The sequence below is a fragment of the Taudactylus pleione genome, unplaced genomic scaffold, assembly GCF_031769625.1.
Source record: "Taudactylus pleione unplaced genomic scaffold, aTauple2 ptg001542l, whole genome shotgun sequence".
NCBI lineage: Eukaryota > Metazoa > Chordata > Amphibia > Anura > Myobatrachidae > Taudactylus > Taudactylus pleione.
This window is the reverse complement of record NW_028285939.1, coordinates 212,903-230,772: the sequence shown is the minus strand read 5'-3', so window position 1 is coordinate 230,772 and position 17,870 is coordinate 212,903. Positions and strand designations below refer to the sequence as shown.

At 51.4% G+C, this 17,870-nt stretch overlaps 1 protein-coding gene across 1 annotated transcript in view; it reads right to left on the bottom strand.

Moving 5' to 3' along the window:
- Window positions 1-17,870, bottom strand: part of SCAP (SREBF chaperone) — an 82,155-nt gene that overhangs the window by 14,363 nt on the left and 49,922 nt on the right. Inside the window, 10 exon segments of the mRNA XM_088463980.1 lie at window positions 1,096-1,675; window positions 2,260-2,375; window positions 3,287-3,488; window positions 3,628-3,819; window positions 4,157-4,599; window positions 5,046-5,252; window positions 6,158-6,256; window positions 7,392-7,486; window positions 7,573-7,685; window positions 7,772-7,898. Coding sequence (XP_088320106.1) covers window positions 1,096-1,675; window positions 2,260-2,375; window positions 3,287-3,488; window positions 3,628-3,819; window positions 4,157-4,599; window positions 5,046-5,252; window positions 6,158-6,256; window positions 7,392-7,486; window positions 7,573-7,685; window positions 7,772-7,898 — 2,174 coding nt within the window.

Below are 17,870 nucleotides of genomic sequence, written 5' to 3'. Positions count from 1 at the left end.
GGCCACTGAATCATCAGATAAAGAGCGAGGGGCCACTGAATCATCAGATAAAGAGCGAGGGGCTACTGAACAATCACTTTTATAGCCAACAGTCACTAAACCACCACACTTAGAGGCCACCGAACCGCAGGCCGGGGCCACGGAACCATGAGATACGCAGGCCGGGGCCACTGAACCATCAGATACGTAGGCCGGCGCCACGGAACCATGAGATACGCAGGCCGGGGCCACGGAACCATCAGATACGCAGGCCGGGGCCACGGAACCATCAGATACGCAGGCCGGGGCCACGGAACCATCAGATACGCAGGCCGGTGCCACGGAACCATCAGATACGTAGGCCGGGGCCACGGAACCATCAGATACATAGGCCGGGGCCACTGAACCATCAGATACGTAGGCCGGGGCCACTGAATCAGATACGTAGGCCGGCGCCACTGAACCATCAGATACGCAGGCCGGCGCCACGGGACCATCAGATACGCAGGCCGGGGCCACGGAACCATCAGATACGCAGGCCGGCGCCACGGAACCATCAGATACGCAGGCCGGGGCCACGGAACCATCAGATACGCAGGCCGGGGCCACGGAACCATCAGATACGCAGGCCGGGGCCACGGAACCATCAGATACGCAGGCCGGGGCCACGGAACCATCAGATACGCAGGCCGGGGCTACGGAGCCATCAGATACGTAGGCCGGGGCTACGGAGCCATCAGATACGTAGGCCGGGGCAACTGAGCCATCAGATACGTAGGCCGGGGCAACTGAGCCATCAGATACGTAGGCTGGGGCCACTAAACCATCAAATATGTAGACAAGGGCCACTAAACCATCCAGCAGATACACAGGACCACTAATCCATCAGATATGTCAACAGGGGCCACTGAACCATCAGCTTGGTAGCCAGGTTACAGTGACCCCTCAGTCAGGTACCCACAGGCTACTGATCCCTTGACTGGCAATAATTATGAAGCAATGTCATGTGATTACTCGCACAGTTACCCCTGATTGTGCAGATTACTCCACCACTGCATAAATACAGAACTGTTCCTGATAATATTCCTAGTACATACAGGTCAGTGTCAGCCTCACCTCCAGCTTCCCATTACTACGCCCAGCCACAATCAGGTTTCCCTGGAGTCCCAAACTCCACACAGAACTGTCAAAGTCTTCTGCCCAGCCTGAGACGGGGGAAGATGTCCCATTAAAGAACACAAGCTCTTCTGCCGAGCTTTTCCTCCTGGCAGATATACATCCACCCTCTGCGCGGCTTCCAGGCGACCTGCTCCGTCCTCCTGACACAAGCTGGCAATATCCATATGGAGCAGGTGAGAAGACCGGGGAAAAACTGCCCATGCTGGAAGCCCCATGTTCCTCATAGGCACGCTGCACCAGGCTGCTGAAGTCATAACCGCCAGTGTCCGCCTCCTGCTTTACAGCCACCGTCCGATGCTCAGTGCCCGGCTCCTTCTGTCTGACCTGCTCAGAGAAGTTTGAATCAATGAAACTGGACAAGTCTGGCTGGTCATAGAATCGGGGAGGCTGGGAGGGGGTCGGCCTTCTCTTCAGCAGGTAACCATTTTCCAAGGAGTCCTCTGGGCTGTATTTACAATCTGATAACTGGTCCCAGGCGTCCTGATACTCGAAGATCCCGCTGCTGTCTCTGCGCAGCCTGGATGTAAGAGAAAGTCAACGTTATATGACGCTCTGCTGCAGTCTAGAACTCTACAGAGACGTAAAGTGTAATGTGGCACTGCTATGGGGTCTTTGTACTAACCCTTGGAGAGAGATAGTGGATGGTACCAACCAATCAGCTACTGTCATTTTTCAAACACAGCCTGTAAGGTGGCAGTTAGGAGCTGATTGGTTGGTACTCTATCTCCATCCATGGCTTAGTACATAGACCCCGATGTTACTTCATACTTTCCTCTCTATGAATGCACAATACCTTATGGCGGAATCTGTCTGTATAATGATATATTGGATCTGGGAGCAGGGGCTGAATAACACAGAGCCAGTTGGTCAGTCAGGAGCAGGATTTGGAATCTTACAAACCACTTTGTAACTTATAAGGATGTGACAGGACCAATATCTTTATTTTACTTATTTACGATTTCATCTGGGTAGTGTGACTCAATAATAAGTTTGTGTACCCTATATGGGGGGGGGGGGGGGGGGTGTATGCTCTATGTCCAAAGTCCCGTATAATACAGAATGCTTCCAGCTGTGTATATATAATAGACATGTCCAGCTCACCCTTGCTTGGGAATAACAGTGAGACAATCTCCAGTCTGTGCGTCCCACACGCGGATCTGACCAGCCAGACAGCAGCTCACTAACAGCATCCCGTCACTGGCCAGGCACTCTATGTCCTGTGAGAGAGACAAAGGGAGGGGTACACATAGAGGGGGCCAGAAACAGGCGGGGTGGGGAGAGAGACACACACAGGGAGGGATTCAGAGACAGATGGAGGGGAGAGAGAGACACACACAGAGAGGGGTATAGAGGGAGGCAGATGAGAGAGAGACAGGTGATAGAGACAGACAGATGAGAGAGAGACAGATAGAGGAAGGCAGAGACAGATGAGAGAGAGAGACAGACAGGTGGGGGAAGTAGGAGAGAGTGATAAGTGGAAAGGGGGGGATGGAGCAGAGAGATAAAGAGCGAGCGCGCGAGAAAGAGATAAAGAGCGAGCGATAGAGAGAGCGAGCGATAGAGAGCGAGCGATAGAGAGCGAGCGATAGAGAGCGAGCGATAGAGAGCGAGCGATAGAGAGCGAGCGATAGAGAGCGAGCGAGCAAGCAAAAGAGATAGCAAGCGAAAGAGAGCGAGCGAAAGAGCAAGAGAAAGCGAGCGCGAGAAAGAAAACGAGAGAGAAAGAAAACGAGAAAGATCGAGAGAGAAAGAGATCGAGAGAGAAAGAGATCGAGAGAGAAAGAGATCGAGAGAGAAAGAGAAAGAGAGAGAAAGAGAGAGAAAGAGAAAGAGAGAGAAAGAGAAAGAGAGAGAAAGAGAAAGAGAGAGAAAGATAAAGAGAGAGAAAGATAGAGAGAGAGAAAGATAGAGAGAGAGAGAGAGAGAATATGGAACATATAGATATGGGGTTAGGGACAGAGAGGGGCCGGAGAGAAACAAGGGACCAGGAGAGATAGAGGTGAACAATTGGGGAGTTGGACACAGTGGGGGAGAGAGACAGACAGAGACGATGAGAGACTGCAGCTCTACTGAACGGATCATCTTATGAATTGCCTCAGTAAATGTATTGGATGTCCAGCATACGCACCATGAGATGACCTCTCAGAACCAGCGGCACAATTTCTGTCTCCGGTGGTGAGTAACCGTAGTCATCACACGGCAGGTCCCCCTTCTTCCGCCGGTTGTGAGACAGCCCGTTCTGTCCATAGTTTTTAGGGCACAGCAGTCGGTAAAGACAGAACAGAAGCAGAACCAGGAAAATCCCAGAGGCCAAACCCAAAGCTGCAACTCTGTAGAGGGACGTGGACAACAATGGATGAAAACTGGAAGAGGCGTATAACACAGAGACAGGAAGGTGGGGGGGAGGGGGTGCACAACTCGCTGTCCATGAAAGAATGGACAGGACACAGGAGACATCGTCTCTCTTACTTGTACAATGTGACATCCACGGATCCCGAAGTTTTGGTGGGAGGGGGAACTGCTTTGTCCTCCTCTGGACGTCCATCCCGCTGGGGCTGAAAGATGTGAGAGTTCTGAGCTTCATGTGGGTGCCGGGCCTCAGCCACCTCCTCCGGGGTGAGGTACAGAGTGATGGGAATCATAGGTAAGATGCTGATGTACCTAGAGCCAAGAGACAAAGAGTCGGTGCCCAGTGAGACTTCAGACAGAGCTGCTGGTCAACGGATCAGAAGCTCATCAGAGCGGAAGTTATGTGGAGTGTACATGTGTGCGTGTAGTGTGTACATGTATATGCGTGTGTATGTTACAAGGTGCCCATCCATAAAGGGGAATTAAGGCCTCTATAAAGAGGTTTCTATTGGTAATAATAATGTGTATTTATCTATTTCATGTTTGAAGAGCAGAATTAAGGTTCTTCAAAGTGTTTGGTGAATACAGTGTCTCTATGTTATGTGCTGCGTGGAAAAGCTACGTTTCCACCTGACCTCAGGACACTCACTTCTTGGCCAGGGTGATGTTATAGTAGCTGAAGAGCGTAGGCCAGTGCCGGAAGGACAGCTTCCTCCAGGTTTCCTCGTCCTCCGGGCCCCAGGTGACCTCCGTGTAGGCCTGATCCTCCTTGGTCGGTTGTCTGAGTTTGCTTTGGTCCTTTGGCTGGCTTTCTCCCCAGCCCCTGGCGCTTACCTCCAATCCCCCTCGGAGGGTCTCCAGTACCTCCTTGTGGTCTCTTTGAGACTGGTTCTCTAGCAGTTGTGAGGAGCCGGTAGGGAAGATGGAGAGTGAGCTCTGGGGGTCAGAAGCCGGCAGGACAGGCACGGGAAGAGGCTGGACCACTGCTCCGCCCAGGGGACTCTGCTCTGTGACCTGAACTGTAGTTAGGTAGGTGCGAAGGCCGGCAGGGTCAGTGTACAGCAGGATTCCAATCCAGACCACAGTTCCTGCCTGGAGAGATACATAGTGCAGCACATTAAAGAGCAGCTCACGGTTACCACGCACGCTGGACCGATACGTTTATAAGAAAATTATATAATGCATTAAGTATGAAACATACGACTTCCTCACTAGTCTTACAATGTATATCGGTACACAACTTCGATATGCTTTAATACCACAGTACTTTTCTTTTCTTTTTTTTTAAGCAAGTTTCCAGTTGGATTTTCACATTTCGATCCCTTCCACTTAATATGGAGCAAAACCATCTCTAGCACAAAGGTTTCTCCCAGTCTGTCGTTCTTATTAGTGCACCATTAACTATACAAAAGTTCTGTTTAATAACAAATTGGGGCAACTGACCTGCTGGGGCTGTAATAACACGGTGGTTACATATGTATTATGATGTAATGTAATGAAGTCAGGTGGATACAAAGACACACACGTGTAACGCTTACCATGATGATCCTCTGAGCCAGTCGTGTCCTGGCAAAGAAATAGATGAGGCGAAGCCTTTTGGGAAGGCGGAGATTTCGGAAGGGCTGCAGGGTGATGGTGTGAGGGGTGTTGGGGCGCAGGGCTTGTTGGCGCTCGTATCTCGGTGTGCGGGACTTGGCTGGGGGCATGCAGGCTTCAGCTGGCATTCGCTTGTTCAGGTCAGCAAGCTGCAAGTAGTGGGGGACACATTGTAACAATGAGAATGATCGTCAAGGCAACTGCGAAACCCCAGTGTCCCCAGGAAATAATACATTCTGCCGCCCCTACTGGTAGAGTCCCTGGTTCGGACTCAGAAATCCTGGCAGCCATTATTCCTATAGGCTGCTTGTTATTCAATGAAGATGCCAAGATCTTCTCCAAGGCTATGACTACCCTCCTCCATCGCTGAGCCCATTTGTTCTGTGCTTACGTACGGGAAGGGCGGGGAGTTTAACCCTTTAGTGGCATTTGTGTAGAATTTACAGCGCTGCCTCCCTGGCCGTTCTAGGCTGCTGCTGCCGCAGCTCAGGACTTGCGGGAGCCAGGAGACAGCTCACTGGTATGTACAGTATATGGCACATGGGGTTTACCTTATGGGGGAAGCCCAGCAAACAGGCAGGAAACAAACGGGGGGCTGATACAGAATGGGGAGTAAAATATGGAGCAAACCATGTTGCTATGCAGGGGGTGGAATACATGCATCTATCGCTTACATGCAGGGCAAATGCTGGACAGTTTTATTTTCATACTGCAATTTAAAGTTCAGCTGGGACAGGCCCCTCCGAGCTCGTAATCTCTCTGCGCATTCTACATCTGCAGTGCAACATGGGATTCCCCCAGGTGCAAATAATGCTCCTTTCCTGCTGTGAATCAGCCCCATGATGTGATGATCAAGATGACCCCTGCCCAGCGCCCCCTAGTGCTAGAGTATGTAACATGAAATGAAGTAACATTAATAAAACCACACAAGCCCATGGTCCCCCCAGTGGCGTGCTAGGGAGAGACAGCCGCCCTGTACTAGGATGCATCTCTATTCTCCTGACTCCAGAGAGCTGTTATCGGGATCTCTCAGCGGCTGCCGGGCTCTCCCTACCTCCATTCTGCGGATGTCGATGGATAAAACGGTGGTGAAGAAGAACATCTGGAGGAAGAAGTCAGACACCAGCCCGACTACAGCGAAGAGACAGAACTCCTGGCAGAGGGAAGACACAGGGAGAGGATGAGGAACAATCACATCGCACAGGGGGCCTCATTCAGCAAGGAACGCACACAAGTGGACGATTGTTGCGTACTGCGTAGGCATCGCAGTGCGCGCTCACGAACCAGTCACCGCGGTCGGGACTGAGATCACAGTGACTACGCAGACCCGTCGCAGTGCCAGTGCGTTTCAACAGCGTTGCGGGGGAGTAAATAAATGAGTCACTGCTATACCATACGCAGCCTGAAGCCTCATAGCGTGCGCTGAAGTGAGCAATTCCTGAGTAAGGTCTGACCCTGCCTCAACTGTGAGTGAGGCTACGATGGTACTCCATGTTACCAATGTGTTTGCAGTCTTGCCAAATATTACAGATGTGCGTGTAGGTGAAGTGGCCGTCCTGATGTAGTGCTGTGGTGGCATTGCGATCGCTATGGATTAGCATACATTCGTAGTGAAACTGCGTTCCGTAGTGAATCAGGAACACAGACCTTCCCTAACCGTGCTTCAGGAAAATGGCTGCATACTACAGACACAGTGCCTTTATACAGCCCACACTCCTCACCCAGCTCCCCCTGGAGTATGGGACATCAAGCACAACTGACAACAAATGGCTGCTTTTGCTAATAGCATTCAAGATCTGGTGGGGAGGGGACCTACCGGAGGTCTTCTGTCTGACACGGTGACATAGGCCAACCATGTTACCTCATACACTACCAATTCTGACCACGAGGCTCGCCCCATATAGAGGTAACACAATAACTATATCTTTAAATTCAGGTGCGGACTATAACCAGAGCACATCGTTCAGAGTACAGCTGTACCCCTGCAGCTGAGGATTTTGGGTATGACCTAAAGTATTAATAATAAGCTGCACTTTTTAGTGTCCTTCACTGTGTGACCGGATACACCCTCAGGCCCTGCATAGCAGACCGAGGAGCCATCGGTAATTCCCAGCACACAGGACGCTCCGTGTACATGACCTTACAGTAATATATTAATGACGGCACTGATCACGGGTTCACGCAACAAAGCTGCAAAATAATCTTTTACATAACAGACAGGAAACGTCCAGATGGTCAGTGGCGCATTTATTTATGAGTGGGAATCTCCCCAAGTAATAATGTCTCACCTGAATCGCAGGAACCAGGGTGAAATAACCGATCAGGATAATCCCCAACTCCGTAGCCATGTTCTTCATAATGGACCAACTCTCGTTACTCAACCCTGTGGTGACAGGACAGAGAGACATGGAGTCACGGCCTAACCACGCTTCTAGCGACCCCACCACGCTACCCACAAGCTCATCCCACCTTGTGCTATGCGGAGCTTAACCTCAAGGTCAACTGGAGTGGACACAACAGATTTCGTTAGCACCAAAACGTTTTCCAAACCGATGACCACAACCAGGTAGGGGAAGATCTCTCTGCAGGACACAACAGGTAAGTGAGGGGCTTTGTGTGCTGATCTGACCACAGCGTGACACCCACATACTGAACGCTGGGTACATACCCGCCATTGAGGGTCGGCGTCAGTCCAAAGAGGGTGCATAGGCCCACTGACATGAGCAGCGAGCTCAGGACCGTCACCACGGCCGCCAGAGCCAATCCCCATTTCGACTTCACCAAGTCAATTTTCCCTGAAAAAAAAAAGCAAAGCTCAATGGTCAAAGTATTTTAGATTTCATATATAGAGGTTCAGTATATATGTAACATTGTATTTTTATTGTCTGTACAGAGAATCTCTGCCATTTACATCAGTCCCTGCCCCACGGGAGCTTACACTCTAAATTCCCCATCATGCCAGTACACACACATTAGGGTACATTTACAATCAGAAGCTAATTAACCTCCCAGCGCATTTCTTGTAAAGTTGAAGGAAACGGGAGCCACCTGCAGGAAAGCCAGATCCAGGGCATAGACAATCGTGAACCAGCAGCAAAAGCGCCCTGCAATGTATGAGGGTGAGGAAAGCCATCACTGGGCACCACTTACACCTGTGTCCCTGCTCTTCGGATGTAACACTCATCTACAGGAAGCTCATGGGTGTGTGATGGCACCACATGTACCATAGGAACCCTGCCTAAGGTGCCAGAGGTTCCACGATGGGAGCTGAGAGCTGCGATGACAGGAGACGTTGTGTGTTTGGGTTATCTTCTATAAATCACTCTGGGTTACTGTCATATAACACCCACTTCTTATTCCCCTCACTTTCTTCATTTACTCTACTACTGTAGTCATGATTTGCCCCAGCGTCATGTGACCACTGCTGCAGAGTCACATGACACAACGTAGGGGTCTATGGCTCTCATCTCAGCACGCTCCCCCCTACCCTACCCCTTCCTTCCCCTGATACACTGTGCTCGGAGGGACGGCATGTACTCAAGAACGGGGCCCCGTTTATCAGGAGCGGGTTCCAGCTGGGAGCAGCCAAATGCGTCTTCCCCACAGTAGTAGTAGGACGACATCCTGGAAACACTCTGTATAACATCAAATTAAAGTTAAACGAAAACTTGATAGTAAATATAACCCAAAATAAAACAAAAGGCAGATTTAAAGGGCTTACAGATGTGACCTTGGTGCGCCATATGGAGCGAGATTCCCATGCGGTGCACTTCTTCCTTAATTTTGCGTCATAGCTTGCATAAAGCGGACTAGGTACTTAGGGTTAGGTTGTTTTTATGCTGCAAAGTAATTATTATAAAGCTGCAGATAAAACATTACGGATGCATGGCGCGGGTCACTCGTGTCTTTTGCCGTTTTACTGTGGATTGCGTACTTTTTCCTGCGCTGTGCTAGCAGAGGGGCGGGGTCTAAGAGTGGACGTCGGAACTGGGCGGAGATTAGTTCTTATATTATTGTACGTGAGAATCTTTAACACTGTTCTGACTGCACTAGTGTGAAAAGTGTCTCAAACCGCTGGCACAAAAAAGGTTGAAGGTCCTGTATATAGGGCAGCCTTTCCGTATAACCCTGGTCTTCCGTGGCACTTACTAGTTTAGCTGCCCTCTCTCTCCAGTTCCAAAACATCCTAATGATGAAATGCTGCCAAAAATCGGAGGTGAGGTCTCACTGACGTCTTACAAAGGGTCAGAAGTATACTTCTCTCTCCTGTCAGCGCTATTAGGCTATATTATCAGCAGTACAGGGGCAGATATTACCCTCTTCCTCCAGGGGTTGTGATTGGTCCCCCTGCTCACACCCCCTTCACGCCATTTAAAGATGATTAACAATTAAAAGCATGGTTGGTGTAGCGATCGGCATTGCTGATTCACCATCCTAAGGTCATTAGTTCAACTCATGATCAAGTCACTATCTGAATGGAGTTTGTATGTACTCCTAGTGTTTCTCAGGTTTCCTCCGACACTCCAAAAACATGATTGTTGGTTAATTGGCTCCGGAGAAAAAACAAGAGATATGGTAAGAACTTACCTTTGTTATCTCTGTTTCTACGAAGTCCATAGGGTCCACGGGGTTGACCTTGGGGTATAAGCTGGATCTGGATCCATGGGCACCACGCAGTTAAAGCTCCCAGGATGCTCCCAGGATGCACTTGGGTCCGTCCTCCTCTATACCCCGCCCCCGGCCACAGCACCTCAGTTGGTAAGCAGCCAAGGCCGGAGGAGGAGACTAAACAGAGAGAAGGAAGACTGGAACACACAAGAAACCATACTCACAGAAATGGGAGACGGAAAACCGGTGACCAGCCACACAGCCCATTTGAAGCCAGGTGCGTCAGGGCGGGCGCCCTGTGGACCCTATGGACTTCGTAGAAACAGAGATAACAAAGGTAAGTTCTTACCATATCTCTTGTTTTCTACTTCAGGGTCCATAGGGGGTCCACAGGGTTGACCTTGGGGATGTCCCAAAGCAGTACAACTAAGGGCGGGGATGCTCCAGTGCTGAAAGGAGTACCCGGCGCCCAAAGGATGCATCCTGAGAGGCGAAGGTGTCAAACGCATAGAACCTCAAAAACGTTTGAATTGAAGACCAAGTGGTCGCCTTACACAGCTGAACAGCAGAAGCGCCACGTCTAGCAGCCCAAGAGGGACCCACAGAACGAGTGGAATGAGCCTTAACAGAGGCTGGCACAGGTAAGCCCTCCTGTGCATAAGCCTCACAAATAACGGAACGAAGCCAATGGGCTAACGTTTGTTTGTTAGCAGGCCAACCCCTCTTGTGAAAACCAAAGAGGATAAACAAGGAATCAGACTTCCTAACCGAAGCCGTCCGGTCTACATAAATTCTAAGCGCCCGGACCACATCTAAGGAAGTCTCACCAGCTGAAAGATCAAAAGCTGGCACAACAAGTTCCTGATTAATGTGGAACTTCGAGACCACTTTGGGCAAAAACTCAGGACGAGTGCGGAGCACCGCTCTGTCCTGGTGAAAAATCAGGAAAGGAGGGCGACAGGAAAGCGCCCCCAATTCAGACACCCTCCTGGCCGAAGCAATTGCCAGGAGAAAAACCGTCTCAAATGTCAGCCACTTGAGCTCCACCGCCTCAAGAGGCTCAAACGGAGGACCCTGCAGGACCCGTAGCACCACCGCCAAGTCCCAAGGAGCCACAGGAGGCACAAAGGGAGGCTGGATCCTGAGAACACCTTGGAAAAAGGTGTGAACGTCTGGTAGTATTGCAATCCGCCGTTGAAACCACACGGACAAGGCGGACACATGAACCTTCAGAGATGCAAGGCGTAAGCCGAGATCCAATCCTGACTGAAGAAATTCCAAGATCCTAGAAACTCGGAACACCTGAGGATCATAATGTCTGGACTCACACCACTGAAAGTAAGTGTGCCACACTCTGTGATAAATCCGTGCTGAAGCAGGCTTGCGTGCCCTGAGCATGGTACCAATAACCGAACTGGAGAAGCCCCGAGACCTCAAGACGGCTGTCTCAAGAGCCACGCCGTCAAAGACAGCCGACCCAGATCCGGGTAAAGGCAGGGCCCCTGAGACAACAGGTCCCGACGCTGAGGAAGAAGGTACGGAGCGTCGATGGAGAGGCTCCTGAGGTCGGAGTACCAAGGACGTCTGGGCCACGCCGGAGCTACCAGCACAAGCATGCCGCCGTCCTGCTTGAATTTCCGCAGAACCCGAGGAAGCAGGGATATCGGAGGAAACAGATACGCCAGGTGAAACGTCCATTTCACCGACAGCGCGTCCACCAGACTTGCGCCTGCGTCTCGTCCTTGACCCTTAAACGGGCAACTTGTGATTGTGACGGGAGGCCATCAAGTCCAGCTCCGGCAGTCCCCACCTGTCCACGAGTAGCTGAAACACCTCTGGGTGAAACGACCATTCCCCGGGATGCACGTCGTGACGGCTGAGGAAGTCCGCCTCCCAATTGAGGACTCCGGGGATGAAGACCGCCGAGATCGCTGGAATGTGACCCTCCGCCCAAGTCAGGATACGAGACACCTCCGACATCGCTGCCTGACTGCGAGTTCCGCCTTGGTGGTTGATATACGCCACCGTGGTGGCGTTGTCGGACTGCACCTGTACCGCCCTTCCGTGAAGAGCGGGGCCGGACGACTGCAGGGCCCTGTATACTGCCCGCAGTTCCAGGATGTTGATGGGGAGAAGTGCTTCTTCCGCTGACCAACGACCCTGAAGCGACAAAGAGCCGGTCACTGCCCCCCAACCCCGGAGACTGGCATCCGTCGTGAGCAGGACCCAATCCGGGATCCAAAATGGGCGCCCCTCGACCAGATGAGCTGTCTGAAGCCACCAAGCCAAAGATTGCCGAACGTCCGGAGACAACACCAGCACCTGAGAGCGGATCCGGTGAGGTAACCCGTTCCATTCTGATAGAATCAGCCCCTGCAGGGGCCGGGAATGGAACTGGGCAAATTCCACCATGTCGAATGTCGACACCATGGACCCCAGAACTCTCATAGCCGAATGGACCGACAGGCGGCAACGGCTCAGGCAACTGCGTATCCGCAGCTGTAGGGAGGCGACCTTCTCCGGAGTCAGGAAGATCCTTTGCTGACGCGAATCCAGCAGGGCTCCCAAATGAACCATCCGCTGTGATGGAATCAGGGAGGACTTTTTCCAATTTATCAACCACCCGTGTGCTTGCAGGCAAGCGACCGTCAGGTGGAGATGTTGAAGCAGTACCTCCGGGGAGCTCGCCAGCAACAGGAGGTCGTCCAGATACGGCAGCAGCCGTACATTCTGGTTCCGAAGATGTGCGGCCATGACCGCCATAATCTTCGTGAACACCCTCGGTGCCGTGGAGAGACCAAAGGGTAGCGCCCGGAACTGATAGTGGTGTTGAAGGATAGCGAACCTCAGATACCGCTGGTGTGAAGATGCTATCGGAACATGGAGGTAGGCGTCCTGGATGTCCAGGGACACCATGTAATCCCCCGGTTCCATCGCCAGAATGATGGAACGTAACGTTTCCATCCTGAACTTGGGAACTCTGAGGAATTTGTTCAGAGACTTCAAGTTGAGGATAGGGCGATGAGAACCATTGGGTTTCTGCACCAGAACCAGAGACGAATAATACCCCGTCCCTCGTTGTGATAGAGGAACGGGAACAATGACCCCTGCTTTCAGCAAGGACTCTATAGCCTCCTGAACCTGTAACGCCTTGGTCTTGTCCTGAGAAGGACTTGTGCAGAAAAACTGGTGGGGAGACCACTTCTCGAACCCAGGCATCCGTGGTGGTATTGTGCCAGCACTGGACAAATAGAAGAAGTCGGCCTCCCACTCTGAGGTCCCCCAGAGGGAGGCCCGTCCCATCAGGCCGCAGGTTTATCTTCCTGCTTGGAAGAAGGGCGCCGAGCACTCCAGGCTTGCTTCTTGGGTTTAGAGGCCGTCTTACTCGCAGACTGTCTCGGGAAGGACTGACCTTTCGCCTTACCCTGAACCCGAAAGGAACGAAAAGCCGAACTCCGAACCTTAGCAGGCAGTGCCGCCGAAGGGAGGAAGGCCGACTTGGATTTAGCCAGGGTGTCCACTATTTTGTCCAAGTCCGGACCAAATAGTAATTCCCCATTGAAAGGTAAGGCCTCCAGACCTTTCTTTGAATCAGAGTCCGCTCTCCAGGACCGCAACCATAAGGATCGGCGGGCAGACACCGCTGCAGCCGATACCCGTGAGGTCAGCAGACAAGCATCTAAAGAAGCTTCTCCAATGTAAGAAGCAGCATCCCTCATTTGTCCCAACAACGCCCGCTGGACATCCGGATCGTCGTCCGGGAAGGTATCTTCCAATGCACTGGCCCACCCCTCAATGGCCTTGGCCACCCAGGAGATGGCAATGGACGGTCGGGCCACCGCCCCGGAGAGGGAGTAAATAGACTTTAAGCAAGTCTCAACTTTCCTGTCCGTGGGATCCTTCAGCGAGGATATCGACGGTAATGGTAAGGTGGCGCCCCGAGTTAAACGGGTGACATGGGAATCCACCGCCGGTGGAGTTTCCCATTTTTTACAATGTGCCTCAGGGAAGGGGTAATTAGAAGCCAACCGCTTCTGAGGAAGGAATCTCTTACTGGGCGCCTGCCAAGCTACCGCCATATGATCCGTCAACTGATCCGACAGGGGAAACACCGCAGAAGCCATCCTAGTTTTTTTGAAACTAGGAAACTTCGACTTAGGAACCGGTGCCTCATCCTCTATAAGAAGAATAGCTCGCACCGCCCTAACTAGTGCTCGCACATTAATGGACGACTTGGTATCCATTTCCTGGACCGAGGCGTCCGAGTCAGTGTCATCAGGGACCTCCCCATCGTCTGAGGAACCCTCTGAGTCCGATACCTGAGCAGCCCGTGTCATGAATGGGCGTTTTGAAATCCTAGAAGGCATGTCAGTCTGCAACATTGACTGAAAAGCCGAGGAAGCGGCCGCCAAATTTTGCACAGAGTTGGAGAGCACATCCACCCATGGTGGAGGAGTCGCCATAGGGGCCTGAAAAGGTACCACAGGCTGCTGCGGCACAGGGGAAGCCTGTATATACATAGGCAACCCCGCATAGGGACCTACTGATTGAGACCCAGGAGGACTCCGCAATAACTGCGGGACACCCGGGGAATGGGGGATGGTCGGCTGGGGCAACGCCCTAGTAGGGAGAGCAGTCAGGACCGACAGACGGTCCGCAATAGACACCAGCACTTGAGAAAACATTGCCCACGGTGGTTCCTGCGCCAGAGAAGGTCTGGATGGGCCAGGAGCCACCTGGCATCGACTACACAGGCCATCCTGTGACAAATCCTCCCTATCTACTCCTGCAGAACAGCGTCCGCAGGAGGCCAACACCGGAGCCACTGAGCGCTCAACCTCCTCGTCTGACATGACAGAATATATTATATAGTCAAAAAATATATCTGGCAACAGGGCAGAAGAAAACGCACTCACCGGTGTGCTAAACAACAGCCCACAATACGGCACTGTGTAGCACACAACTGTATGTGACGGACCTCACAAATACGTGATTTATATAGGTGAGGTCTGCAGAAACGCCCCTCCCCCACACACCTGTAGGGCTTGTAGGAGAAGTAAAGGGATAGGTATAAGCTGACAGTAAGTGGAAAATAAGCACAGACAGGCAGCACTAGCAAAAGTCACATACCATGCAGGAAGATATACTCACTGCACCTTTCCACTACAATCAACCTGCCCAGATTCAGTGTCTGGGAGGGCTATAGTGCTGTGTACACTGTCCTTATATCGGGGGAGAGGTACACAGGGGGACCGGTCCGCGTGCTCCCTGAAGATCTGCGCTGCCACTTGTAGAAAATGGCCGCCAGAGACCTCAGAGGAGGAGTGGGCGTGTAACTGCAGCTCAGCGACGCCAGACTCCGTGCTGAAAGGCGCGCTGAGCTGAGGGGAGGAGCCGCTGACAGGGAAGGCTTCCTCCCCTGGCTAGCATATTAACCCCAGGGCTTGCCGGCATCCCACTTGCCATATATCCCGGGTGGTCTAGTGGTCCCACGGGTTATTCCTCCTCAGAGGGGGAGCCCGCCGCCACCGCTAGCGGCCCCCGGGGGCAAAGGACTGCATGTGCAGGCAATACCCGTGAGCCGCCGCTAATCGGCGATTCGCGGCTTACCTTGTCCCCGGCGACTCCGGCAGCAGTCCAGGGAGGGACCCAGAGTCCGGCTAGTACGGACTCTGGCCTCCCGCCGCGATCCCCAGTGCAGTACTGGCGTCGCGACGCCAGCGGGGAAGGAGAGCGGCAGCGTGGGCGTCTGCATAGACAGCCCGTCGCTGCCACACTAGAGCCTCTGTTTTAAAATAAAAATCTAACAGGCTCTTTTTTTTTTTTTTTTTTAAATAAAAATAGAAAGCTTTTGGGGGCTGCTCCTGCAGCCCCCCTGCGCAGGTGACCCGACTCCGGCCGGGCACCAACTCAAACTGAGGTGCTGTGGCCGGGGGCGGGGTATAGAGGAGGACGGACCCAAGTGCATCCTGGGAGCAGCTAAAGCTTTAACTGCGTGGTGCCCATGGATCCAGATCCAGCTTATACCCCAAGGTCAACCCTGTGGACCCCCTATGGACCCTGAAGTAGAAAGTTGCCCTAATGTGTGCGTTTATGAACATGTGACAGGGAATATAGATTGCAAGCTCCACTGGGACAGGGACGAGTGTGAATGAAACATTATCCGTGAAATAAAGTAAATTTGCCGGCTCTGTATTTATAACAAAAGGCGATAAGGCAGACCAGCAAAGCAAGGGATAATATTATAACACAACTTTTTTATGTTTCCCAATGACAGCAAAACAAAACCAGCAGCCGGTGAGTGAGACAGACAGGTAAGTCATTATAAATGGTAAAGCTGTATAAGAGGGACAACCTGTTTATTATACACGGGTCTCATACAAAAGACATTTCCTTTATTATTATTAGCATTTATTTATAAAGGTCCCTCGCTGTGCGCTGCACATATAACAATACACACTGCAGAGTGGGCAGATCCGCTGGTTTCCTGTGTCTGGGACAGCGGGTAAACAGTCCAGGAACCGCCGCGTCCTAACCAGGCCTGATACCAGATCCAATATATACAGGCAGCTGCTGCTCTTCTCTCTGATTGCGATAAAGGGCCTGATTTACTACTGTATGCAACTGCGAATGCAATAGCGATTACGCACGAAGTTCTGCTAATTCATTGCGATCTCAATGCCCTCGCAGCATAACATAAAGGATGCCCACTTAACTTACCACACATCTGTAATCCTTAAGGTGCCCACACACATACCAATGTTATCTCAATCACACGATGTGTACGATTTCCCCCTGAACTCTCCCCGGGAGCTACCCGGCAGTCCTGCACATGATTTGGCCTGAAAATGCTGCCAATTGGACACAATCTATTGTGCCTCCTAACTACTCCAGTGCATCCTGACTTAAGAGTGTCAGATCTGTCCTACAGCACGGCAGACGTGAAGATGCGATGTGCGACCTGCGGGGACTCGCATCGCGATCGTGAGTGGGGACTCATCGGCCAGATCGGGTAAAATATCGCTATGTGTGTGGGCACCATTAGCAAGACTGTGAAACCATCGGTAACATGGAGTACCATCACAGCCTCACACACACTAACACATGCTCTGACCTTACTCAGGAATTACTAACCTCATCACACACAGTGATTACACAAGACTGAGAGACCATCAGTAACATGGAGTACCATCACATCCTCACACACACTTACACAGGCTCTGACCTTACTCAGGAATTACTAACCTCATCACATGCAGTGACTACACAAGACTGAGAGACCATCAGTAACATGGAGTACCATCACATCCTCACACACACTTACACAGGCTCTGACCTTACTCAGGAATTACTAACCTCATCACACACAGTGATTACACAAGACTGAGAGACCATCAGTAACATGGAGTACCATCACATCCTCACACACACTTACACAGGCTCTGACCTTACTCAGGAATTACTAACCTCATCACACGCAGTGATTACACAAGACTGAGAGACCATCAGTAACATGGAGTACCATCACATCCTCACACACACTTACACAGGCTCTGACCTTACTCAGGAATTACTAACCTCATCACACGCAGTGATTACACAAGACTGAGAGACCATCAGTAACATGGAGTACCATCACATCCTCACACACACTTACACAGGCTCTGACCTTACTCAGGAATTACTAACCTCATCACACACAGTGATTACACAAGACTGAGAAACCATCAGTAACATGGAGTACCATCACATCCTCACACATACTTACACAGGCTCTGACCTTACTCAGGAATTACTAACCTCATCACACACAGTGATTACACAAGACTGAGAAACCATCAGTAACATGGAGTACCATCACATCCTCACACATACTTACACAGGCTCTGACCTTACTCAGGAATTACTAATCTCATCACACACAGTGATTACACAAGACTGAGAAACCATCAGTAACATGGAGTACTACCACATCCTCACACACTTACACAGGCTCTGACCTTACTCAGGAATTACTAACCTCATCACACACAGTGATTACATAAGACTGAGAGACCATCAGTAACATGGAGTACCATCACAGCCTCACACACACTTACACAGGCTCTGACATTACTCAGGAATTACTAACCTCATCACACACAGTGATTACACAAGAC